This window comes from Apis cerana, linkage group LG16 (genome assembly GCF_029169275.1).
Source record: "Apis cerana isolate GH-2021 linkage group LG16, AcerK_1.0, whole genome shotgun sequence".
NCBI classification, from domain to species: domain Eukaryota; kingdom Metazoa; phylum Arthropoda; class Insecta; order Hymenoptera; family Apidae; genus Apis; species Apis cerana.
The window spans coordinates 6,213,342-6,240,893 of record NC_083867.1 but is presented as its reverse complement, the minus strand read 5'-3'; the positions used below and the strand labels follow the sequence as shown (position 1 = coordinate 6,240,893).

General features: G+C 44.0%; 1 protein-coding gene across 2 annotated transcripts in view; it reads right to left on the bottom strand.

Annotated features, from left to right (window-relative positions):
- LOC107999745 (inhibitory POU protein) overlaps positions 1–18,461 on the bottom strand; it is a 40,073-nt gene extending 21,612 nt beyond the window's left edge. For both annotated transcript variants that reach the window (XM_062086219.1, XM_017059760.3), the window contains exon 1: positions 17,289–18,461. In XM_062086219.1, the coding sequence (XP_061942203.1) occupies positions 17,289–17,450 (162 nt within the window). In that variant the 5' untranslated portion in view covers positions 17,451–18,461. The remainder of the gene's footprint in view (positions 1–17,288) is intronic.
- Between the last annotated feature and the right edge of the window lie 9,091 nt (positions 18,462–27,552).

The window sequence follows — 27,552 nt, the reverse complement described above, 5'->3', positions numbered from 1 at the left end:
GGAATATACTTCCTCCCCGCCCTTCCTCCATCCTAATATCTCCGTGTGTATCCGTTCATCGATTTTTCCCGATTCCTCCGAATCTACTAATTGCGCCCTCGATTCGAGGATCGAGAGACGCGTCGAGAGAGGCTTCGAGTCGTGGAGAGACGGAGGACGATGGCCATGAGAATTTACGTTCGCGCGAATGATTATTATTTCAAGTGAAAAACACGGATCTTGACGGAGAGCGCGAACCGTCTAAAGAGCCGTCTAAAGAGAATTTATGAAATTTCGTAATGCAGTATTCTGATTCGTAGACGAGCTTCTCTCCTCTCAGGCGAGTCAACTCTTTACCTTAGCCGATTTTTTGCTTTTAATTCGGAATACGATTAAGAGGAGCATCGTTTCCCTCCTGCAAAACGCGTCGCTCTAACTCTGAGAATTTTCACCGTCTTATCTCTTCGTTCCACTTATCTATCGATAGTAGCTATGCAGTTTCTAGTTCTAGTTGATTCCTAAAAGATGTTGCAAAGTATGCGAGAAGAATGAAAAAAGAAAAAAAGGAAAATATCGTTTACACGAATCAATGGAGAAAGAGATTTCAACGAAGTTTATTCGAATTATATAGAATTGTGCGTAATTATTTTAATTCTAAACTCGAAAATATAGAATCGTTCACCATTGATCTATATCTCCATCGTATTATCTTTTAAATAAAACTAAATCTCGAGGAGGATCGATTTTCCTTGTGTGCAAAGTTCGAAAGGGTGGTGTGGATCGCGTTCACCTTTCCCACGATTTGTCATTGAAACGGTTTATCTTTTCCCCCGTGCATGATTTAATAATAACCATGCTAATTCGATGGTCAATAATAGCTCGAGTATACCGGGATTATCGTTCGAATCGATATAAAAAGAAAAAAGAAAGAAAAAAAAAAGAAATAAAGAAAAGGAAAAAAAAAAATGTTGTTACTGTTGTTGCAATATCGTAATTGTTATCCATCACGTGACGCACGAAATCTAATCGTTGCATTTCTACAACCCGGCCGGCTCCTCCTCGTTTATCTATAAACGTCGTCCTCGTGATACCGGCTCATTTTCAAAAAAAAATTCAATCTCCACCCCCCTCGACAACCCCCTCGTTTTTCTCTCCTATTTCCTCCCCTCTCCCCTCCTTTTTCATTTTTTCACACGTATAGATAACACAGGTATGATATCGAAAAATCTTCGTGTCTCGTTCGATTGAAGTTGAACCTACATAAAATATATCACTTTCGTTCGTTCGATCGACGAAGTAGATCGCGCCTTTATCGATACGAATTTATCGAGTTCGTTTATCGCGCCGCTTTACGTTCGTTTAAATTCACGCGAAATTTACTCGGAACAGGAATTTCGAATCACGAAACGTCTACGCCGGAACTTTGTATAAAATTTATTCATCTTTATGGCCGTATAAATACATTCACGCGAAAATTTCGAAACGCCGGAATTCGATAAACTGACCTGGAAATTTTGTCCATCCGAATCGTCGATGATGAAAAATGATCGGCGAGAATACTCGCCGAGTATCTTGGACTCTCGGAAAAAGTGGAATTCTTATGCGGAGGAGAGAGGGGCGGGCTCGGCGGCATGATCCGTAAATCATGGATGATTCGCTTTATGGTATTTACAGTTAAGCCAAAATTGACGGTTGCCAAGCGTAAAAATCAGTGATTTCGTTACCGCTATGTATCGAGGGATAGACACGCTCATTGGCTACGTGCTGTTCCGCCCCCGCAGCCCCGCCAATCAGACCAGCCGCTCTCTCTCATCGATCCAGACCATCTACACTATACTCGAGCCGCCATGCTCAACTTGCCCATTCCCCTATCCTTTCCTCGACCATATACAGATCTGGACTAAGACTCGGCGAAACGAAACTCTATCGCATCGTGCGAAAATTGTTGATCGGTTGCAGGGGTTACCTGATCTGTTTCACACTCTTGTTCAGACAAGGAAAGAAAATTTCGTTCGAGGAGATTTTAATCGTTGAAGATGCTTAGGCTCGTTTCTTGGCTCTTGCTTTTCGTTTTCTCCCACTAATCCGAGATGTTAATTAGGGGGTGATAATCGTTTCGATGTAATCGAACGTAGGAATAGTAGCTATTTATTTAGTTGGTGGAGAAAAGTTTCGGTTAAAGTTCCGTAAGACTGGAAGGAAAGATGTTTCGAACGAAATGGCAGAAATCGTTGACCTGTACTACTTGATCGGCGGCCTCGCCCGTTGAAACCGTTTTAAAAGTTGGTTAAAGCATCAAATATTCGTTTTAATAGTCGGTTAAATTATTAATTTCGAAAGTTGGTTAAAGATTTCGATGATGTACTACGTTGCTTAATTATTGCTGCTTGCGTTAAAATTGAACTCGTTTGCACGGCATTATTAATGATTGTCGAAGAAAGTTTGCCATGAATGGCCTTCCTCCCCTCCCCCTCCCAGAAAGCAAAAATAACTAAGAATTTCACATTTTCGCTTGTTCACAATATAAAATTAGAATATCGCGAAAGTTGAGTTGCGTTTAATAAATTATTAGTATAAAATCGGTAAAATTCATTAAGAGAAATCATAAATTATACATTACCTTAATTATAAATTTGAACACAACCGTGAAGATTTATATCATACGTTTCGCGTAATGAAATTATTTTACGTGCAATAAAATCTATTATTCATTTCGATTAAAATTTCAAAGTGGTTCGCCTAAAAACCCGAATGATACACGATTTAAAACTTCGGGCATCGAGTTACGATTAATCGTAATTAAACGGTCTGTGATATATCGAAATAAATTACGAACGTTTTTTCTTTTTTTTTTTTTTTTATTACGAATATTTTCCGAACGAGTGTCTCTCGTCGTGAACCGTTTCAATCGTTTCGTTTCGCACGAGACTCTTACAACCGCGATGAATTGTTCTTACAAGTATGACGGAACGGTATTCTCGCGTAATCGTTTCTCATCCATCACGGACACTTGACAGGGGCGGGTGTAGATTTCCCAGACGAAAGGATAAATAAATTTTGTCCGTTGTCTCGATCGTCTTCCATCGATCCTTTAACTTTATTAAAAAAAAAAAAAAAAAAAAAACGAAGACCGTCTATCGTAGATTTATTACACGACTTATCACCATTACCGAACGTTATTCGATTATTACGCGACGTGTAATTGAACACCGTTTCAAAATTTCCGAATCGATTTGTCCATTCATTGGACGGACAATGATTAACAATCCCCTGCATTCCGTGGATTTAACAAGGATCGATCCGAGGAGAGCAAAATAATTAAGAACTTTCAACGTTGCATCGATGCATCTCCGACAGATTAGAATAATCGGAACAATAATCTATTCGTATAAATTCGTGCTCGCAGCGGCGAAAAGTATCTAAATATATCCGGAAATACGGGAAATAATTGACAAAACTGGGGACGGCGTACGCGGGTGGGTACGTAAACGAGATCAGAATAAAAGATAGGATGGATTTAAAGGAATACGCGACAAGAATCCCAACTAATCATCAAAAGTGATTATCTACGTTAGTTCTATCTAGTTAACACGCAGCCTCGTCATTACCGCGGCCGCAGTAACGACCGTATATGGCGATCCCAGAGTTCCTCTAATGGAGGTCCGCTTCTACCTACCTCTCAAGCCCCGCGCACCTATCCGCGCAACCCTATCTACGCCACCACCCTCACGACTAAATTCGCCCTCTCTCTCCCCCGTCTCTGTCCTCCTTCGATTCGCTATTCACCGCACCCTCCTCCTCCTCCTCTCTTCCTCTTTGCCTCCGCGCGCGCTTTCCATCCTCTTTCTCTTTCTCTCCTCCACCATCCCCCTCCCTTCCCCGTCCCCCATCTTTATTTAACTCCCTCAGTTTTTGTTCCACCTTTTCCCCTCCCTCTTCCGCGCTCTCTCCTCCTTCGCCCTCTTTTTTTCCACTTTTTTTCCTTTCCTTGTTCCTCCCCCTCCTCCTGCGTTCTTTCTCTTTTCCAGTTTCCTATGCTACGGTATTAAATGAAACTTCTTGCCATCTACGGTTCTAGTCGATTGCTTTTTTAAATATACGATAATTGATCCATTAAGACGTGGTGGACTTTAATTCGAATAGTGAATTTATATATATATATTTAATTCTTTCGCGGAAGGAATTCCTCCAATTAGGGGAGAACAAACGATTAAATATTTCGTCGCGTCCCGACTATCCTTTCCTTAAATCATGCATACATTTTTTTTCTTCCTTCTTCCTATCCGGTCAAAAGGTATCAACATCCCCTATCTCGACCACCCTTCGTCTCGCCTCGTCCTTATCCCTTTCAAGTTGGCCGGCACCACTTCCTCTTCCTCCTCCCCCGTGTTACACGTCATTTCAGTTGGCCGGAATGTCGCGACCTCCGTTTTCCATTTTCAGTCCTCGCGTTTCCTCGACGACGCCCGCCACACCTGCCACGCCGCCAAACTATTTTCCCGGGGCTGCCGTCGCGGGGCCAATTATTAAAATAGAATCTTCCGGCCGCGGTCTTGACTTCGTCGCTAAGATAAATTGGAGAGCTCTGATTGCCACGTCGCGTTTTAATTTTATCCCATCCCATTTTAGTTTTCCTTTCCTTTTTTTTTCGTCCCTTTCTCGAAGCTTTATAAATTGGGAGAGGAGGGAAGGAGGAAGGGATGAAACTAGAAGAAAATTTGCACGACGATCGGACGAGGCATCGACGCTTAAAAGTCTAAAAATCTTGTAAGTCGGTTTTTCAAGCGACTAGCTAGATTCGAAGAGATGGAAACTTTTATGCATATGTGTCAGCGCGACTCGATAGTCATTTTATCGACTTTCAGCTATCGCCCGGAGAACTTGTGCGGCGCATTCATTTCACCGGAAAAATCGCATTGACCCGTGTCGTTTTTTGAATAACTTATACGGAGATACGCGTATTATCGGATTTTTTCGTGTATCGCGCGTTGTAAAAAAAAGAGAAAAAAGAAAGGGAAAAAAAGAAAAAAAGGTTCTGCTCGGGACCGGTTTTTGTAAAAGCACGGTTTTTAAACTTTACGCGTATCAAACATTCGCGCATTGTTCTTTCCACTTTGAAAAGAATCTTTGTTGGCGAAATGAACGAGAAAAAAAGGTGATTTAAATTCACCCGCGCGGAATTTAAAGATTCTATTGTCGAACCCCCTATAATGTCATTTCGCGGAAAAAACATGAAACTGTTCCCAATAAAGCTTTTTAAGCTTCCCGACTCTATTTGTTTCGTTGATTTAATAACGATAATAACGTTTGCCGATTTTTTTTCACCGCCCGTATATATTTTTCATTTTTTGAAATATTAATAAGAAAGGGAGGATTGTGGAGAAAGAGAGACAGGTTAAAATATATTCTTTAAGAGGGAAGGATTAATAAATTTGAGAAATTTCTTCACGAAGGAATTAATGGTGAATTAATGGAATAATAATAATAACGAAATAATAATAATGGAAAAATTCAATCGCGTCGCGATGAAAATTTCCGGAAAATTTTAATTCCCCTTCTTATTACCTATATTTCCATAGCTCGAATAAATATTTAAAATTAGCTTTTAACCCTGCTCTTGGTCGATCGTGTGTCAACCAATGACCGATCTTAAAGCGGGTGACACCGAGCGCGGTCGTGTACACGTCAAATATATGCTAACGATGGAAAGCTTGAATATTTCACGGTTTATACGCGCTAGCCACGTACCGAATAATAAGCAAAATCAAATTGGCCGCCGGCCTGCTCATCAATAGTTCATCACTTTTGCAGACGTTCCGCTCGTTACAGGCTACGAGCCTGTTACCGGCTCGACGCTTTATCGAGTAATACCGTTTCCAAAGACGCGCCCACCTCTCCCCCTATCCCTTTCGCTACTGCATTTTCGCGCATCTCGGAGAACATAACCTATTTAACAAATTACAAACCGCCCGGATCCAAACTACGAAAGTTACGAAAAATCCTGTTACTCGCCCGCTTAGATAGAAACAAGAAGAACACGAAGAAGCGCAAAGAGAGATCCGTTCGATTCTCCGAGCTGAAGCTGGGAAACGTGGTTCGTACGTAAATTACAATTTCCGTTCGGCATAATAATCGTAATAATGCAGTTAAGGAAGAGACGAGAGGCGGAAAGAAGAGCGGGCAGACTGGGGTCACGTGGCTCGCGTGGCACGCGACGACACGTGGCGGCGACAGCCAACTGTGGCTCGCGCGTGTGCCCTCCCCCTCTCCACCTCCTCTCCCCCCGCCCCGCCCTCCCCTCGCCTCCTCCACGGAGAAACTTTTTTTCGCGACACGAGGAATCGCACTCGGCCGCGTTTGCGGCCCCTCGGCCGGGACCTTCATCGGTTGGAACCAAGGCATCGCCGCATCCTCCTCGACGGGATCACGGGATAGAGGGAAGGGCCGATATCCCACCCGGGGGAGATGAGCGCATTAAGAAAATTGAAACGTCGATTTGTCCTCGAAACTCGGCCTGACGATAATTTCATTAAGACCGTGGAACGAGAGGAGGGGAGGCAGCTCGCCCGCTCCTCCCCGAGGATCTCCGCCGCGTGGAAAGACATCGCGCGGTCGATATAGCTTTAACAAGAGATGATGCTAATTTCAACGGACGTAGGATCTCCTTCCGGCTTGAAGGGATCCTCCTCGATCTCCCTCTCCCCGAAGGGGGAGAGAAGAGAGTTCCATTTATGTGAAGCGTCGTATAACCGGGCTTTCTATAAATTGCCTTTAAGAGTTGGGCGAGGATACCGTGATTCGTGGGATCGGGATCTGATTGATTTTTACAAAATACTCGCTGTCGCGAGGATGGAGAAAAAAGTGCGTGGAATTTCTTTCTTTTCGCTCGATTATCGAAGGAGGATGTTGTTTTCCTCTCTTTTCTTTTTTTCGATTAAATTAAGTTATCAAGCTCCGGGGAGAATTGATGATATGTAATCGAATGTAATTGGAATACTCGTTGGTTGGTGCGTAATCGTTAAACGCAATCGTAATCGCGAGATGAATCGAAAGGGAAACGCGATAGGGTGAGCTAGGGGGAAATGTAAGCAAGGACTCTGGAGAATATCGAGGAAATATAAATTGTGAACGAGGCTCGGATAATTGCGCGATAATTGTTAACGAATGTGAAATTTACATCGCGTCGAACGATTAATATTATCTAAGAAGTAGGGTTGTGGGAGGATGAGGAGCGAGGAATGTCCCTGGAAAGGGACGTTTATCTTTGAGAATCGAGCGCTTTTCATCATCGTGTACGCAAGGCCAAGCCGTTTTGTTCCGTCTATAAGTATAGAGTACACGGAAGTATAGAGTAAATGGCAAACCTGTAATTTAAAGAAATATAATTTCTTCCATAAAAAGTATGTGGATGTATTCCATTAAGTTCTCGAGTTTGTGGTTACTACAATTCTATTGAATATTTTATTCCTCTCTCTCTCCCTCCTTCTTCCACCCCCCTCCTTCGTCTTCTTCTTCTTTTTTTTTTTTTTTAAAGAGATAACTTTCGAAGATATTAAATTTCACAAGTTGATCAGTGGAAATTTAATAATGAAAATGGAATTATTATTCTTACTGTATTCCAAGTACAAAGTTTCAACTTTAATATTCCAGTAGTATGTGGATTCAAGCTATTAAACTATTAAAGCACTTCCCACACGTGCATTTATTAATGAAGAAATAATATTATACATAATGCACAACTGTATAATAACTACATACAGGGTGAAATATAGAAAACGTAACAAATATAAATACGCCAAGCGAATTAAATTTCTTGCGTTCGAAAATTTCCAATTTCTCAATTTTATACCGATTTTTTGATTGGATTTTGGGCCCGAAGGAAAAAAGGAAAAAAAGAAAACCCTTTCCCAACAAATAATTATTCCAGAAGATCCACTACGTACGTTGCTTTTTGTTTGCAGAGTGACACATATCCGACTGTCGGCTGTTTGCTCTGCCCACGCGTACACCCTCTCAGCCTCGTGTCGTAGCTTTCGAGCAGGTGTACTCCCCCCATCGACCCCTCTCCCTTGCCAAGATACAATCGTGGCATAAACATATGGTCGTAATAATAGACTCTTGATTTTCGACAAGAGGGGTGTTGGCCCCTTCCACCCCGTGATTGCGCGTCTCTCGAAAAAGGAACGCGTGTACGTAAAACGAGGGACAGATATCGCGAAGGATGCGGGAAAAAATTGTGAAACCAAAAAGAAAAAGAAGAAGAAGAGCAGTCTGATCCAGGACTGGTGGTTATGCTTCGCACGATATAAAATATATGGGGAGAAGAGGGATACGTTCTGAACCGACACACGTGTGACCGGTATGTGTCTACGTAGAGGATGGGATGGCGTTCGGTTTAGGGCAGAGCCGTTCCCATCCTCGCCAATTCCTGCTTTTAAGAGTTCGATCACGTACACCTTCGCTCTGTACACACACACACCAGCGAATTGCTTACCAGCGTTTTGTAATAGGCCGTGGATCTCGCGTACGTTCCGATATCACACGGACGATTACACCGGCAGAGTGTAAGGAGGGGGGATAAAAATATTTTCACGCGAGAGTTTTAATCGAGGGAACCGTGTTTCACGGAGTGATACCTACGCAATGGATGGCTGGTAAGGCCAGTCCTGTCGGTCGGGTGTACGCAGCGTGGGTGTGTTTGACTTCGCCGTCGTTCCTTGTTTGTTTGTGGATCGAATTTTGCGCGGTTAAGATGATTGCGATGCGTTGCAATAATTTGACGTATCGATCGATGTTAATTATTTACGCGACTCATTAGTTTTTATTATTAACTCTACGTCGAGTATCGATGTAAATATATATATATATAGTGTAAGTCCTAGTAAATGAAAAAAAGAGCGTATAGCACGTTTTAAAGACATAGATCTTATCAACTTTTCTCGTTACCTTCGTATCGATCATCTATTGTCAGTCTTGCTTTCTTAGGATATTATTCATGCACGATGCCCTTTATTCGTCAAATATACGGCGCAACAGAGGCCGCTCTCTAGTGGCTATCGCGAGTCCGAGTAATTGACGAGTGTATCGAATGTGAAACGCGACGAGAATCGGGAAAAATAGAACGTTTCTATTTTCTTTGGTATCGAGGAACGAAAGAAGAACGTCGATTGATTGAAACTTGAACGTCGTCACGACACAATTATATATAACAATGGTAATAACGTGTCATATGTGCAACGATGATACAACGGATTCTAATAATTAATCGGAATGCTGTAAACAAAATTGTTTGCATCGCTTGTCAATAAAAAATTTTACTTCCATATATATAGTTAGTTGCTTAAATTAAACAAAAAATCGTGTTTAATTCCGGAAAAGAGAGAGTGAAACACGTTGCGATCACCTGTTACCACCTGTCAAAAATCGATCAAAGAAGAGTACAACGTAGTAACATTTATCTCTTCGCCCTAATCGTATACACCTCTGAATGTACGTCCATCCAACGCACGGTTGGAAGAGCAATAAACCGCAGCGAAACGAGAAGAATTGGTCGGGCGTAGGTTGTGTAAAAAGGAGGAAGGGGTGAGCGGAAGAAGAGGGGAAGGAGAAAAGACGCGCGATTAGTCATAGAGATGGTGGGGGGTGGCCGAGAGCGAGGTGGAGGAAGGAAAGGGATCGAGGAAGGGGAGAGAAACCCACGGAGGGATCTCGGTAAGTATTATTGTAATTATACACTTAGGTTTATTTCCTGCGTATCCGCCCCCCGAAGGGCTGATACCATTATACGCCGCGGTTCCCTAATAAAAATAATAATAAGAGCGTTAAACCGCGGAGGACCGAGCGGAAGTAATGTTCGCCCTTCCCGTTCTCCCGGTCCTCAGCTACCTCAGCCGTTCACGAACAGGGAATGTGCGTACAAAACCCCCTCCCCCGAAGGGAGAACAACCCTCGTGCTTTCGATCACGAGTTATTATCAGATTTATAATAAGCTTATAGTTTGGTTGAGGTCGCTGTTAAATTTCCTTTCCTCTTTCCCTTTTCGATGCTTTTATAATCGTCGAGATAGGATGGAAAAAAATTTGTCGCGATTATCGTTCGACGTATACGACGAATATCGGTATAATATAACGAGGAGAAGCGGTTATGGAGACGCGTATTGCGTGTCTAAATTCAATCGTGCCGTCCCATTGTACGTGTGTGTCGGTATAAAGTTCCCATTAGCCAAGTATCGTTGGAAACATATGTGCGTGACTAACCCCTCTCTCCCCCTTTGCACCTGCCATTATCAAGTAGCATTTCAAGTGGCCTACCACTTCTACCCGCCACCATTTGTTTCTTATCCTAATCCTTATCTCCGTGTCCGCTTTCCTCTTCTTCCCAATCGTCAACTTTCCTCTCTTTCGCGTCTCGTGTCATTAAATTCCTCCGCCCAATTCCGAACGAGTGATCGAAATAAAAAGCGGGTAATTAAGACGATCTCGGGTAGAGGGGAAATCCCCTCCCGCGAAGTCTCTCCCTCTCCTCCACTCCATGGTCGCGCTCCATAATTTTCAATTTGAGCAAATTAACGTTTCTCCTGTTCTACTCTCGCGTCTCTCTCCACGAAACACGATAAATAAGGGGGCAAGCGAGTAGTAAATATAAATCAGGAGTGATTGGATGTAAGTGGGGAGCGTTATGTGTCCCCAGTGCCCCGTGTGTGGGATCGTCCGCGGCCGTTCTATGGCTGCGGGGTGTGTGCGTGCACGTACACACATACACGGGACGGGGTAGGTGAGAGAAACGACGACGACGACGACGACGACGACGACGGTTCGTCGAGACGATGCACTCTATACTTTCACCATCGAAAGGGAGCAACGGTTGCTGTACAACCCCGTTTACCTCGTCGATACTTGCTCCGTGGGGGAAGGGGACGTGCGATATATTATATTATTCTCTTTCTCCTTCCAATTCTTCGCGGCCCATAAATATCGCCTCGTGTCTCTTAATACCGTTTGTTTGGTGATGGCTGGTCACGTTTCGGGGAATTTATCCGTGGAGTGGAGAAGTGGAGAAGAAGAAGGAAAAAGGAAGAAGGAAAAATGAGGTGGTTTTTTTAAATAGGATTTTGAGATTAATATTGAGATAATTCGTAAAAGTGATGCACATTGATGGACGGATAGAAGAAAATTCTATTCGATTCTGGAACAAAACACGTGGGAGATTTCGAAGTTTGTTAAACGGGGTCACATTGAAAATTCCATTTACGAAACCTAATTTTCTATCATCACGGAATAACGAAATGCGTATGAATCAATCAACGCTTACGATTACTTCCTCTATTCGCGTGTATATTCCATCTACACCGGTTTCCGTATTTAAAGAAAAGAAAGATTTTCCATATTTACTAAAAATTTCGGCGTTGACCGAAAATTCGGAAGAATATCGAAGTGTCTTAGATAAAAATCCGAAAATAAAATATGATTACTTCCTCTATTCGTATATCGCAATACGAATTTCACATTTAAAAAAAAGAGAAAACAAATTCTCCTCGTATATTTACTAAAACGCGTTGAATCTAAAAGAATATCGAAAGGTCTTGATCCGAAAATAAAAATTCAATGTTCTTATGTGATTAGCTCCTCCGTATTACAATATTTTTGCATATTTTGTATATTTTCACATTTAAAAAAAAGACAAATTCGAATATTTCGTATTTAATGCGTTGACCGAAAATCCAAAAGAATATCGAAAAATCCTATTTCGAAAACAAAACTTCAATTTCCCTATTCATATGTCATAATATAAATTTCACATTTAAAAAAAAAATAAATTCTGTTCGCATATTTACTGAAACGCATATTGTGCGAAAATCCAAAAGAATATCGAAAAGTCTTGATCCGAAAGTAAAATTTCGATTTTCCTATGTGATTAACCTATCTATCTACACCAGTAGTACGTTTTCACATTTAAAAAAAAGACAAATTCGTATATTTAACGCGTTGACCGAAAATATCGAAAAATTCTGTTTCGAAAATTTCAATTTCCTTATGTGATTACGTCAATAGTACACTTTCACATTTAAAAAAAAGGACAAATTATATTTAAGCGAAAATATGGAAAAATTCTGCTTCGAAAATTTCAATTCCTTTATACGATTAGTTCCTCTATTTCGCAATATTTATAATTTCCATATATGTTCCATCTACATGGTTGACCGAAAATCCGAAAGAATACCGAGAAGCCTCGTTCCGAAAGTAAAAGTTCCGTGTATGATTTCGAATAGCGGAAACAGGAAATCGACGCAGAGTCGCACGTAAAGAGAGTGGAAGGAAAAAGAAGAAGAAAGAAGAATACGTTGGTCGGTCGAAAGTAGAATCATCAATTCTCACAGTAGCCCGTAAAAGGGGTAGGTACACAAATACAGCGGACGATAAGCATCCACGGATGACCTTTTTCAAACGCGTTCACCTCGGCCGAGTGTGGTGCACAGGTGCGCACTTGTGAGTGGCACAGGTGTAAGCAAGATATCGATTATGCGATCTCATGGGCTGCAACCCCATACGAACGCGCGTATACGCGTCCATCCCTTCCGTACAGCCCAACCCTCCCCCCCGTAACTCGAGGCCGGTCTGTCAAACAGACATGACGTTAATTATCGCCTTACCACCGCCACCGCTAAACCACCATGCCATCCACTTGACGCATATGCCACTTTTCAGATTTCCCTGTGTTTATACACCATCCTCGAGTACACTATCTTTTCTAATTTTCTTTTTCTCTCTCTCCTTTCCCTATCGACCGTGAATTTCCTCGATTCAGGAGTAGAGGGGACGGAAATAACGGCCGGCGATGTACAGGTTGATCTTTATCGAGTGATCAGAGCGTTACGTGTCTGTCTGATACGAGTCCCGAGGACATGTGGAAATATTGTTCGCGGGAGTAATTGGGTTTGGCTTCGTTGTTTGAACGAAGATTTCGCGATTAACTGGTTTCTCCTTTCGTTTGTCTTTTCGTTTCTCTCCTTTTCTCCTTAATTCCAGTTATTACGATAATTTTGCAAACATAAATGACGTGATCAACGCGCGAACACTCTTCGCATCCCCGCAGTTTTATCCGATGCAATTTGCAGCGCGGTCGTACACGCAACGACGATCAACGCGGCGAATACTTTGCTAAAAAGTGGAAGATGTCGATTACTCGTCAGCCGCTCGAGGCCCCGTTCGATGACGATATCCATGTCGAGGAGAAAACTGCCACTGAAAATTGAAGCTCCGTATTGGATAAATAGGAAATTTTTGAAGAAGGTTGCACAGCCGGTAGATTTTACAAACGTCTGTGACGTACGTGTGCATACAGCTCGCTTGCACAAGTCGAGAGACGGAAGGAAGCGTAGGGTACAAGTTGACGTCACACCGTGTACTCGTGTTGCAAAGATTCTCCGTTCTCCGCGCCAGGGTAGAAATGTACGAGTTGGTCAAATATTGAATTCCGCGGAAAATTCTGAGAAATCAGGCCACAGGTTACGTGGTTCCATCCGGAGTAGAATGGTATCGTTCCGTAGAAAAGCTCGTTATTACACAAGAGGAGCGCTTGTTCAAACTCCGACCATTGACGAAGTTGGTTCTACGCGGTTTGATTTGCTCATCATCGTCGCTTACAATAGCATCCACGATCTTTCCTGGGGAACATCGTAACGAACACTTCAATCATGTAACGGGGCAAAGAAAATTTTAACCGTTATCGAGGTCGCGACTCGCTCTCGAGTTGTTGCTTCAATTTTTACCCCGTATGCATTCAATTTGTATTTGTATCTTTAATCGCCGGTGTCGTATCGTGATTTTCCTCCGACCCAATATCTCTCTCTCTGAAATTATTTAAACTTTTTAATCAAGAAATTTATACGAATAATTTCTCGAATAATTAACCACGCCATTGAATGTTTTTGCAATACAAAAATACAAAGAGTGACTCGAGAGAGAGAGAGAGAGGAGGGGAGGAATATTTGGTTTGTAACATTAATTAAAATCTTCGATAATTTGATTACGATTTTACCGTAATACGACGAATAAAATGCATATATCGAAATACTGCGGGGAAACGTAACAACGACAAAACAATGCGACGTATAATAATATAATTTAACAATCGTTATTTGAAACAATATGTAGAATTAATCAAACTTTCAGCATTTTATCGAGCGTTTTCTCGATTGTTGACACCTGTATTATTAAGACCGATTGAAAATTAATAAATCACGCGCTCTATGAATAATTTCCCGTAATATATCAAATATAACAATTTCGAGCAACGCTCGAAGAATGCGAAGAACGAACAATGAACCGTTCTTTAAATCTCTTAAACTGATTGGTCGTAATATTCGCAGCTTTAAAGCACAAATCACGCCGCAGTCAACTTCCTTTGGCTATTCGCGTAGAAAAAGAGTTTTTAAAAGAGTTCTGGGAGGACTGATGCCACAAACGGCTGATAGATAAACCTGCGTTGCGTTCAGATAAAAATAACCGGTTAAAGTAATTCCTAGCGTGACAACTTCATCCTCGAGATCCTTCTTCGCATCGTCCCCAATATTTAACAATTATTAACAATTATCTTCTTAATCGCCGCTCCCCGCGCAACAGCACCAACAGACAAGCAACTTCATCACTCGCCCCATTCCCACGCTAATTAACGTTTTATCGCGGAGAATACATCGATCACATCACATCTCATGATCCCTGAACGTAATTGTCATTCAATTCTTAATGGTGCGCGTGCACCAGCCGCCGTGTGCGGAATGAAATTCTCCCGATTTCCGTTGACGTTGTTTTGCGGTCTTGGCTATCGGAAAAGAGAGCGTTTTCAATGGTTTACTTTCAATGGTTAATGGCTGATGACGCGCGGTGAATGTAGCACCGACCAATCGATAATCGTCGAGTCCCTCAACGGTCGTTACGGTTATTCCTTCTCTATCTTTTCCAATCGTACTCTCCTACTTTCGAGGGATTTTCTTTCTCTTAATCGATATTAAATTCGACGAGAGAGAGAGAGAGATTAAAAATCTGTTCGATTTTTTCTGGACTCCGTACATCGATACATCGATACGGGAATAAATTAAAGATAAATTTCTTTTTTCCTTCGTCGCGCAAAATTATCAGTACCTCGTTAAAAAGTAACGAGTATCGCGTGAGCGCTCGTTGGAAACACATTGGGAATTGGAGAAGCCGGTGATCTAGAAGGGGGTTCTCTAATTATTAAACCGTCCTCATCAATATTCCAGTCAAGCCAAGAAGATACGCAGCGGAAAACGCGCGAAACGATGGTCATCGAAACGTGAATAATTACCAGTGGTACGATGAATGCGTAATGAAAGCTGTATTAATTATCATAGATAATTAAACACCGCGAACACGCTCTATGTTTACGAACAATTAACACTGGAATTAGCCCCGTTTGCCCACGATCTTTGGGAACTTAAAGGAAAGAAAGAGGAAACGAGCTAATAAACGGCTTCGCTTCGTCCAAATTAATCCCCCCTTTTCAATCGACAGCCGAAAGAAAAAAAGGAAAACATCGCATCGATCGAATCAACCTTCGACTTGCCCTTGAAAACGCGTCCTAAAACCCCCGTTCCGCTTCAAACTTTGCATAAACGCGGCCTCTCTCGAGCCACGCGTCGAGAGAAGAAACTTGTCCCCCTCCCTCCCTTCTTGTAACTACTCGTTAAATATTTCCACGATAGTCGTGACGTAGAGTGGGTCCGCTTGGATCCGAGAATTGGAGGTGTAGCGCGGAGGAAGAGAAAAAGGGAGAGAGAAATCGGCGAGGAAGAAACGATTACATCGGATCCCTGGCGTTACCTGGCCGGTAACAGTACGGCTGTAATCTCATCCAGCCACTCGGCTCGCAGCGACGCTTTTTATCCTATTACGTCACATGAATAAACTAAAGACCATGGAGTCCGCGACACGCCGGAGAGATCGCGGGTTCGGGGCTCGAGGCGTGCTCTTTCCGCTGGAACCACCCCCCCGCGGAGAGGGATGCTCATCCGTGTGCGGATGGTTCGACGAGAGCTGTCAGAAGAGGAAGGGGGGAAAAAGAGGAAGAGGAATAAGCACGGGGAAACGGAGTTTGCGATTGTTTCCGTTCGGATCGATTGGCGATACGTGGAGAAGGCTGGAGAAGATTTGTTTGATTGTAGAGAATCCTTGAGAATCCGTTCATTTCGATGCGAATTTGAAGGTTGGAGACGATCCTTGGTGTAACGTCAAGCGGAGATTAAAATTAGATCGGATGTATAATATTGGACTAATTTGACTAATTTATATTTTGTTACGTCGAAGTTATATTGGTCGAGAGGCGGGGAAAAAATTGATCAAATATTTATTGCAATTTGAAAGATAGATATTTTCGGGGAAGATAGATAGTGTCGGTGTTGTGTGTGAAATCAAGTTTGCGAGGCAATATCGAATGTTATATAAATGAATAATTTATGCCTTATTAAATATAGTGATAATTGTTCGTTATAATTCAACAGTATACAATGCTTGTTAATAAATTACAAGGTTTATGAGGAGATATTTAATACCCGATTTCCTTTAATCGCGATCGAAAGATTTTGTTGCCAATTTTTCGATCGATAAAGATATTAATAATAATAATAAAAAAAGAGAAGAGGAAGAAAATTCCATCGATCAGAAGGGTTGAAATCGGAATGTACAAGTATATTCGCCAGGAGGGTACGACGGTTAAGCGTCGGCAAGATAAACGACGGATGCACGGAATGTGTGATACATGTGACAGGGGAAAGTCGAGGCGAATGAAAATGGATGATACGAACTTTCAATGCCTCTTTTTATCGCTCTCCTACATTCCGAACCGTAACAAGACCGTTGTTTCTTTCAACCTTCATGTATAATGTATCGCCCTTTTGCGGATTCTTTAATCGCGATATCCCGATTTATGCTACCACCTCGAGCCTCGATTCCTTCTCAATCCCGATGAAATAATAATCCGATTTGCCGGGTGTGAAGGTTTAATTCGCGTGTTTCGAATCAAGCAACAATTATCAAAAGCGACAACCGATTATCGATCCGATACAAACGAGCATAAATAATCCTTTATTTACATCGTTCAACGAGACGATAACGAGATATCGCGAGTGCCTTATATCGTACGAAAGGAATTCGACTCCTGAGGAAGCCTTAAATCTAAGAGGTCTTTCATCGTGGACATCGATCCCTTCCCCTCCCCAGCTCGAAGAAAATAAGCGTGACGGCGACAAAACAAAAGACGACGGGATGAACGTAAAACGGTGAACGATTACTCACCGTGGGATTGGGCATGCAGCGTCGCGGCGGTGGCGGCATGGGGTCCGGTGCGGCGCGATAAGGAGGCGGCGAGTACCTTCCCGAAGGGAAACAGCCAGGGGCCGTGATCGGTGCCCCGTGGAGCCCCTTGCTCCCCATCATCTTGTCCGGTGAGTACATCATCCTGCTGCCAGCCAAGTCTAAGCTGCCTAGCTTAGACCCAAACCAGTCGAGAACCGGCACCCTCAAACGGAACGACTCTGCTTCACATCAGTGTCCGCGGTTCGCATCTGTGTGCGCGAGAATTATCTCGATGCCTCCCCCCTCTTCTGTCTGCAATTCTCTCTCTTTCTCTTTCTCTCTTTCTCTCTCTCTCTCTCTCCCCAAGATTGTCCTCTTCCTTTCCACTTTCACTTTCACACCAGAAATCCACCCGATCGGAATCCACCCGATTTTATATATATATATGTGTGTGTGTGTGCGCGTATAGTATCTGAACTCGAGCTCGACCAACACTCCCTTTCTCTATCTACGAGCTACTGCCACCACTGATCCTCGTCGGAGCGGATCCACCGGATTTGTCTACGCTCGCTCGTGGAAAGGATCGCGGATCCCTTCGCATGATGCACAACGATCGGGACGCTGCACAACACGATCGCATCTACGATTGCACCGCTCTGCGTTCTCGTCCTCTATGTCTGGAGCATGGCGACGGTCGAACGGATCCCGGATTCGTCCGACCGATCCCTGGCACTTCACTTCAAAAAGAAACCGATATTCGATAGCCGTGATCGTACTCCAAATGCACGGTGCGAATTTAATCTTCGTACGGAGCGGGCAGCAACCGGCGCACATCGAACGAATTCCGTCACAGCGCGCCGCGAGCAAAGAGGAGGAGAAGAAGGAAAATTCGGTCCCGCGACGGAAGAGGAGCCCGTCCGTCCGTCACCGTCGCCGTCACCGTCACCGTCACGGGGGGCATTCGAAAATTCACAATTCGAAACTGGGGGAGGTGGGGGAGGGAGGGAGGAGGAGGAGAGAAGAAAAAAAAGATGCGGGCTGCGTTGCCGTGTATGGAAACGTGTAGAAACGTGTGTATATATACATGTACATATACATATATGTATATGTATATGGAACGTGGAAACGCGGGATGCCGTGTCGTCCTGAAGCTGTGCACTTTTTGGCGCTGACTGGCCGGCCAAGATTGCTCCCGTGGATGAACTCTTCCACGGGGGGTGGAGGAAGAAGAGGGAAGAAACAACGAACGGGGGCGAACAAGGGGTGGGGGCGACGGGGAGGAGGAGGAGGAGGAGGGGATGGCCGGTCCGATTCGCGGAGTGGCGCGTGCTCGGCAGGCGGAGGGGTTGCTCGCCACGGGGTGAGAGCCGGGGACGAGCGGAGGGGTAAAAGTGGGTGCATAGGCGGAGTCTGCCACACCGCCACGCTTGCGCTCGCTACGCTCGTCCCAGTCGGCCATCTTTGCCCTTGCTCCCGTGCCCCGCATGGGTGTCGCCAGCGCGGCCACCCCGCCGTTCGCCCGTCCTCCCTGCCTGCTCCCCTCCGACCTCTCCCTCCTCCCTCTCCTTCCCGCACCGCCGACGACGTTACACGCCCTTCCAACGCAGAGCCGCCGCCACCCCCATCCACCCGTCCGTCCATCCACCCCTCCGCCCCCAGCCGAACCTTGCCTCGGAACCCGCTTCAACCTTGCCGAAGACGCCTCGTCCGTCGTCGTCCACCTACTTTCCTTTCCCTCGCGCCGTTCGCTTTTCTTCCAACACCGCGAAATCTCTCCCCGGCTGCTGCTGCTGTCGCCGCTACCGCCGTTGGATTAGTTGGCTACGTCGTAAACCGGCCGGCCACCCTTTATCAGCCAAGGTCGCTCACGGATCCTTCTCTCCTTCTTTTTTAACCTTCCTTGTGCTCTGCAAATTCTATCACCCCGATCGGACAGTTTTTATCGTCTCGATGCGAATTAGCTTTACGGCTCGAAATCGTATCTCACGGAACGGACTCTCTTTCGTTTCGTTTTCCTTTCGTATCATTTTGTGGCACTCGGTGGTACTCGCTACTGTTTTCGTCTGTTTTCGTCGGAGTTGGATTATTCTCTTTCGAGGTATTTTAATTCGTCGCGATATTCTTTTTCGCGACAGTGTCGAAGTTCTTCCGGTGTTCCTTCCTCTTCTTTTCCTCCTTTCTTTCTTCTTCTTTTTCCGTTCCTCCGTTTAAATATTATTACACCGAAGTAGTAACGGAGAGCGCGTGGTGTATTTATATTAGCCCCGTTGAGAACAGGGCGTAACAAAGAAAATGGGTAAATAATTCGATCGAAACAGCCTTTGTTTTCTTCTTCGAGCTGTTGCATTTGAAAAAAAAGAGAAAAAAGGAAAAAGCTTCGCATACATTATTCGAAAGAATAATCGATTTGTCTGTGTAACGTATTCGATTGTGGTTAACCTGTGTCGTTTGAAATGATTATTATTTAAAGCGGTCTTTTACATTGCGCATAAATAATGCCGTTGAAACGTTATTTTTGCTTCCGACGGTAATAATAAATCTTCTTTGAATATTCAATTTTTATCAACGAGTTAAAATAATCGTGTATACTTACATACTCGTAAAAAAAATCGATCGAACAACATCGATAATTTTCCAGAATCTATGCGTTCTTCTTCCAGGATTTCCAACGTTTTAAAAATGCACGATCGGAATCGAATACAGTGGTAAAGTAGTAAAATTCACCTAACTGTTCGAATCAATTTTCTTTGCTTATTCAACCTATCACCCGAGCTACGTTTCCAGGCCTTCAAGTTTGATGTTTTCAACGGCATCGATAATCTCATCCCACTATATCCTACGCTATGAATCGAAGGTATTTTAACGATCAGCTGTGCGCCGCCCTTTTTGATCGGCGCGTCCTCGTAGTAAGTGCAGATTTGTGTGAGCTATTTCATAATGAATTTTTAAAGTGTCATGGACCCTTCCCTAACCCAGATCCCCTCCGTTACTCCCACAAGGCAACGGGACTTTCGTCGATCCAATAAACGAATAAAGCCGCGTTTCACGCTATTCTTCGCTCAATGGTGATCTCAATCAATGGCGAGCCAACCAACGCGCTGACCAACCTCGTCCAAAGATTTATACACTGTTAACCACTCCGTTCATTACTCGATCGAATTACAATCCATCCACTCGTTCGAAAAAACGGAACGAAGGATACCTCGATCCATGCAACCAGGTACATCCGTGTGACGCGCGTTTATCGGTCGAACAATCATTTCATTCTTCCAAAAAAAGAGGAAGGCAGTGGTGGAAGAGCGGCGGTGGAAGAAGGAAGAGGGGAGGGAAAAGACGGAGGACGGTACACACGAGATGGAACCGCGGTCGGAAAAGGGGGAGGAAAGGCGGCGGTGGAGGAGGAGGCGGGTTGCGAGTTTGGCGGCAGTCGTTTTCCAAGGGATGTTGGGCGGAAGGTTCCCGCGGGGCCTGTGTTATCGCCTCGGCAGGATGACCAGCCCGCGGTATCAAATATTAAACCTACTTGCACCGGCAGCCTATCCTCGACAAGGTATCCAAACCTTCCCTCCGACCGACGGAGATCCCTCCGCGTATCCCCCTCCTCCTCTATCCACGGGTCACCACCGCTGTCTGCCATCAAAACCTACCGCCTAGTAGGTTTACCGCCGCGATCCTTGCACCTCACCCGTTTTCCACTTGAGAAGGAAACGTTTCTTCTTCAACGTTCCTTGTTCAAACAATTGATTGAGAGAGAGAGAGAGGAAGGATGGTTAACACGGGGATTCTCGAGATTTTATCAGTTTAGAAGGAGAGAGGATTTTTTCTTTTGTTGTTACTACAGCGTGGGTTAGTTTTATGGAGGATTTATTTTCGGGAAAGTTAGTTTTTGGAACGAGGTTTTTGGGGTGGACGGAAAAGGGAGCGAACGGAACACGCGTGCAATCGTATCGGTTGCAAGCTGCGTTCGATAGACGCGTCTCGGAGGAGGGTAATAATTAGAGTGGTAGGCGGGGGTCGCTCGAAAATGGGGTAAATGAAAGTTAACCTGGAATTACGTGATATGTTATTTCTTTAATTAACGTAATAATAATAATGTATACTTGACGACCGGATACACGGCGTGCAACGCACAAGGGGTTGAAACCTCGGATGGTTCACGCAACTACCCCTCCGTTGTACGCGCCACGATCTGTCGCTGTTCGCGCGTATTCTTAAAATCGTAAAAAGAATCAGGGGGGGGGAGGAGAATCACGGGGTATCGTGTTTAGAAAAAAAAAGGAAAGAAAGGACGAGGAGAGAAATTTGAGATCGTTCTCTTAAATTAAAAAAAGTAGGGAATCAATGATTTACGATATTTTGCCGGTGGTGGAGAAAATTCATACTATTTACGCGGGAAAAATACTAAATAACTGAGGAGGATGGAAATTATTTTCATCGGTTTAATTCTAAAAACGGTAATTCTAAAAACAGGCACCGAATTCCCCGGCATTACAGGGCATAAAATTGCCAGTGGTAGTAGTGGTCCTTATGAATTCATGCATGCAATTCGAAAGAAAGAAAAGTATAACAAAAACGGTAGGGCTGTTTCAAAATTCTCTGCATGATGCTCGCCGGTCCTTGAATATTTCAAGGAATAAGTGTATGACGGAAATATGAACGTACAAGTACCGGTTCCGCACAATATACGAAATACCTGTACGCCCGCATACTTGATTCCCGCTGAAATTTACCATTCTAATCGAAACCGTCGATGCGATACGTTGAAACGTCCTCGTCGATTATTCCATCGTAGAAGAATTATAATCGTTTCATATAACGAATTTTTTCATCCCTGCCGACCCGTACCGTCGATCAGTTGAAAATATTATTTATTGAAGATAAATAGGGTTTTTGGAATTTTTTACTCGCGAATCGGGAAAAATTGGTAAAGTTGCAAAAATTGGACGGCGCAAAAAGCGTAACCGTTAAATGGTGGAGCGTGGAATTAAAAAAAAAAAAAAAAAAAAGGAAAAAAATAGGAATTTAGCAAGGGAAAAAAATTTGAAATAAAATTCGTACAATGTTCTGTTATCGCAACAGCGTTAGATCCGTTTTCGATTTAAACCTCGCGATGGCTCGCGCGACTGTCATTTTTCCACACACGGTCCTTTCACGCACACGGTCCTTTCCCTCTCGCTCCCGCTCACTCGATTTCTCATTTATTCAAGCGTCGTTCATTCACCTGCTCGTGAATAAAAAACTCGAGTAAAGAGTTCCCCGCCATTTTCGTCAACGACAGATTACATTCGCCGCGCAAATCTCCACTCTTTACCGCCCGCAATAAGAAGAGGAGTCGACGTAAAACGCCTATAAAACGATTACAACGTCTCTCGATTCGATTTTAAGAATTCGCCTGCCGCGATTAATATTATTCTCTTCCTCGGAATATAATAGCGACGATTCGGGGAAGTTTGCTACTCTCGATATATTTCTTCTTTGGGGAGAAATAATCACCTGTGGAACCGCGCCGCTATAATGCAGCACTTTAATGGACCGATATTCTTGGCAAGTTTCGTCGCGGCAACTGTTCCAAACTGATCAAAGTCCCAAGATTTGTCCATTAGAAGACTTTGTCCCCGCTCTCGAATCGGATTTTAAAAGTTTAGTTTTTCAAGAGATGAGAAAGAGTTTCGATTTCTACGCGTAATTTATTTAACGCAAAATTCCCCCTTCCAAGTTTAATCACTCGCGGATCGGTCCTCGAATAATTTAATTTTCCGAAATTTGTTAATTAAACTGTACGAGTCACGATCTTATTAATTTCAAGCGTGATTTCTGGTCAACGAAACCGCAACTCGATAAACTATTTCTCAGCGGCACGAAGCACGAGTGAAACAAATGAGCCTAATCCCAGGAGGGGTACAATCTGTACAGAACATCGATAAATATTTAGTCGATGGATCGATGACACGCGATTCTATCGATTATTACTTTTTCCCCCCATTTCGCTTTCCATAATTATCCCCCGATATTTATAAGAAATCAATTTCACGAAAACACGTCTCGAAGCTAAACCGTCCTCCAACTTTAACCCTGGAAAAGAAGAGGAAGAAGGGAAGAAAGGGGAAAAAACGATCGAGAAACGAATCGATCGGTGCAACTTTCTAAATTTCCTGACCCAAATCCTCCGCAACTTTTTATCAAGACGCTTAAAGGGGTCGGCGTGCTCATTCCCGATGAATGATTTGGCAAGCCTACAATTGGCTGCGGAGAAGAACGTCGTCTCTCGACGAATCCTTCCCTTTATCGGACAAAAAGAAATTTCCAATGCCCGAGTTGACGGACGTGCAAACGAAACGATATCGATATCCTTTTCCTTTTCCTCTTTTTTTTCAGCCAAACATATAACGAAACAAACGTATGATAAATAATCGGCGCGGAAGGATTTGCATAAAAAGCGAATCGAGGATACTTGTCGAAAAAAAGGAAAAGCCGAAACTCGATCTGCACGTCTATCAAACCTCATCAATATTCCGCGTACGTCACCAACAGTGGCTCCACTAGTGGCACGGAAGAACCGTTCCGCGGAAACGAGTGCCGTGAATCGCGGAAAATTGGTTTACAGGTTTGGCCATCGCGGCGGTCACCACTCGATATATCCGGCGGGGATATCGTATCGTGCGCGTGGATATAATCATCGTCCCGCCGTTGAAAATCTATGAAAACCCATGGCCAAGTTCCATCCACCCGACGACCGATGCAATATTAACAAGCCGTACAAATCACCGTGGCTCAATTCCACGGTTAAATCCAGCGGCATAGGCCATAGATTACAGCAATTGAGGCCGGAAGGTGGGGGTGGGGGAAGGAAGGGAAGGATAACGGCTAAAGGGCGACGGTGCGGTGTTTGGAGAAAAGAATGGAGGGAGAGAACGGCGTGGCGCGAGGAAACGTAGGACCACGTTTCGCCGTACATACAATACAGGGGCGCGATCGCGTGTGCGGGGGAAACCCATACATCCTCGCGGCCGCCTCACGCGCACGTGCATCCAGCCCGCTTTCACACGTACACGATCCAGGAAGGGGGTGGGGAGCCCACACCGACGCATAGATTGCATACTTATGCCGGCACCGTGCACATAAAGTTAGGGCGGCGCGCGCTCTCCTTCGCTGCCGCACAAGAATAAGAAACACGGTAGCATACATAAACAAGGAGGTTGGGGATGCAGCAATTTAAAACGTACCCCGGAATTCCTCCCAACGGGGTCGTAGAGCGGCCCTCTATATTACGAATTCCTCCTCCCTCCCTCCTCCGAGAACGGCCGCCCCTCACCTTCACCAGCCCCCTACTACACCCTCTCGCCGCTGCCCTGTGCGCGCGTCCTCTTGCACCTTACTTGGGAATTTCGGTCGTATAAACTGGGACTGTGGAGCAGCGTGTGTATTAACGCCAATCGAAACGCACCCCCTCCCCCAGGAAAGTCCAGACGGCAAAGGGATTTTGGGATTTTATTCTCCCTCTCTTCTTCGATAATCCTAATCATCGTAATTAAAACTCGAAGGATCGATCCACGGAAGAAAAGAGAGGATCAATCCGGCCGCTGTCAAGAAACTTGGGGCTAGGGAACGCGCGTGTATCGTCGCGAGGAAGTCTTCTTGGCAAAGTTTCGGCGAGAATGGGTAATCAGTTTCTTTCCTGATGGCTCGAGTAACACAACGAGCGCGTCCCGAAGTTTCGCGCGAGGAGAAGGGAGGAAGACTTAATCAGGCTGCTCCCTCCCTCTCTCTCTCGGTCGAAAACTTATCCCGGATGCACAAGTTGGGAATCCTTGCGGGTTTAATGCCTATTATGCAGATCAGCGCTCGGCCAACGAATAAGTCAAATACGGTTAACAATGGGGGAATCGGCAAGTCGGGTTGATCGCGGTATAGAATCGAGAGCGATTGGCTGTTTGAACGGTTCGACGGAGGAGACGGCGGAGGCTGCGGAGGCGGCGGTGTCGCCTCGGGCGGCTCTGTTTGCAGACATAAGGGAGCTCCCCCTCCTCTCCCCCCCTCTTTCCCCGGTTTGAACGGCGCGAGTCGAGGGAGTTCAATTGGTGGCGGCAATCCTAGTAATGTACCCGTGGGGCTCTGTCAAAGTGCTTTCCAGAAGAGGACGATGTTGCATTCGGCATTCGGAAAGTTCATTCTTGCTTGGAAGTGGCGGGGCGAGCGACCAAACAGTTGCATCTCCCTCCCCCCCTCGGCCGGAGGATGGGGCCTCTTCGATCTCTTGGAAGAATGGGGAAGGGGGAGAGAAGGGGAGCAAACAAAGGGGGAGAGCACGGAGGCCGAGGAATTGTGAAAAGTCAAGCTTAAGAACAATTTCTGTGAGAGGTTTTTATTTCCTGTTTCTCTATCATCTATCCATTCTCCCCCTTCGCCCCTGGTCCGGTGCAAAAGTAACTCTCTTCGTGAAAGATTGGAATTGGAAAGACGTGGTACGTTGGAACGGAGATGGAAATATTGGAGAGGGATCATCGCTTTTCGCCTGAATTAATACATCCGAGAAGAGAAGATTCGCAACAGTTCGTTCGGGGAAAGTTCTTAGTTTCTAACAGCAGTTTCTTTTGAATAAGAGGAGGGGGAGGGGGCGAGGTATAATTGGCCGTTTATCGAAGGAAAGTTCGGGACCTAACGGGACCCCGTGAATCGTCTACTTAGTTTTTATCAAAAGGGGGGTAGGGACGCGCTATCCTCGATAGTTGTCCGCCTCTTTTCACACCTCCATGCCTGGGGACTTGAGTTTAAAAACGGAGGGCTAAATAATGTATATCACAGCGGCAACATCGGGCGGTAAAACAGTTATAAAAACACGGGCAACTACGTTAAGATCAATTATTTAAGATGTACAGCTCCGTAAAGAGAGAGTAGACCAGTCGTAAAGGGGGCGGAAGAAAGTAACGCTTCTAGGACGAACCGGAAGGGGGAGGGCGTAAAGGGGTGGGAAAGGAAGGTGGCCATCGCGGGAGTTATAAAGGTTGCAGTTAAAAGTTGCTTGAATTATCAAGGGACGTACTGGTTCGAGACGACGCCGACCGTTATTTTTGAGCTGTTGCGTATCGGAATTTGTACGTGAAAGTTTGCGCCATTTTTGCCCGCGTGATGAAATTGTCGGATAACGGATGGAGAAAAATCCGATATCCATTATTTCCGTTTCGATAGATGATGCTACATCATTGAAAACAATTTCGTAAGGAGAAAACTTTTCCAACTTTTTTTATCATTCTTCTATCGAACACAGCTATCGATGATACAATTGAGTTGATTTAATTAACGAATTCACCTTTCAACATTATTCCTCTCGCGTATTCCAAATTATCGTAATAGAATTTGTAATCTCCATTATTCTTTCGCACTACTAAAATCGTTGTTACACAACGATTCGATAATGATCGTTTTAATTGAATGTTGAATTATCGTAACCAATGAAAATTTATTGATTTTTATATACATAGAAAGTTAAATACGAAATCACGGAATAGGTGATTCGTAAGATGCCTCGAGTCGATTTCGTGAATTTTGAAGCGCTTGTTTCTTTTTTCCTTTTTTTTATTAATTCGCCTTTTAAATTGCCAACTTCAAGTAAAAATTATTCAATAGATATTTTTCCCGTGATGTATAAATAATAAACGCTAAAGGATAATATAAATGTGATATATATGGCTGCCGATTTTGCCGACGAGAAATTCGTTAAGGAGGACTCCAACGATTACGATATTATAATTATAGGAGCAGGTTTAGCTGGTCTTACATGCGCGTACACTATTCTGAATAAAGTTGGATTAGATATATTAATCATCGAAGCGAATGGTAAATACTTGTTAAAAAATAGGAGAAGATTATACGATGAAATATTACGAAGACTCCTTTTTTTTTACGATTCATCCAAAATCAGATGAAGTAGGAGGTCGAATTTTATCGAAAAAATTTTGCACTTCTTATCACGCCAATTCCTCGCAAAAACATGTTACTAATCTATTGAACTCGTTGCACATAAAAATTATGGAAAGAACGCACAAGGAGAGGAAGAATCGAATATTGTACGCGAGAGAAAAACCTTTGAAAATTTTACCTAAATTTTATGGAGCCGAGGTTCACAATTTTTTCCAAAGGGTAACGTAAATCGCCATATTTATTTTACGACGGATTAAAGAGAGAATGAATATTTATCGCGATTAAAGATTTAAATATTCGATATTTATAGCGTTGCAATTATTTTATCTCTTTCAGATCGAAGAAA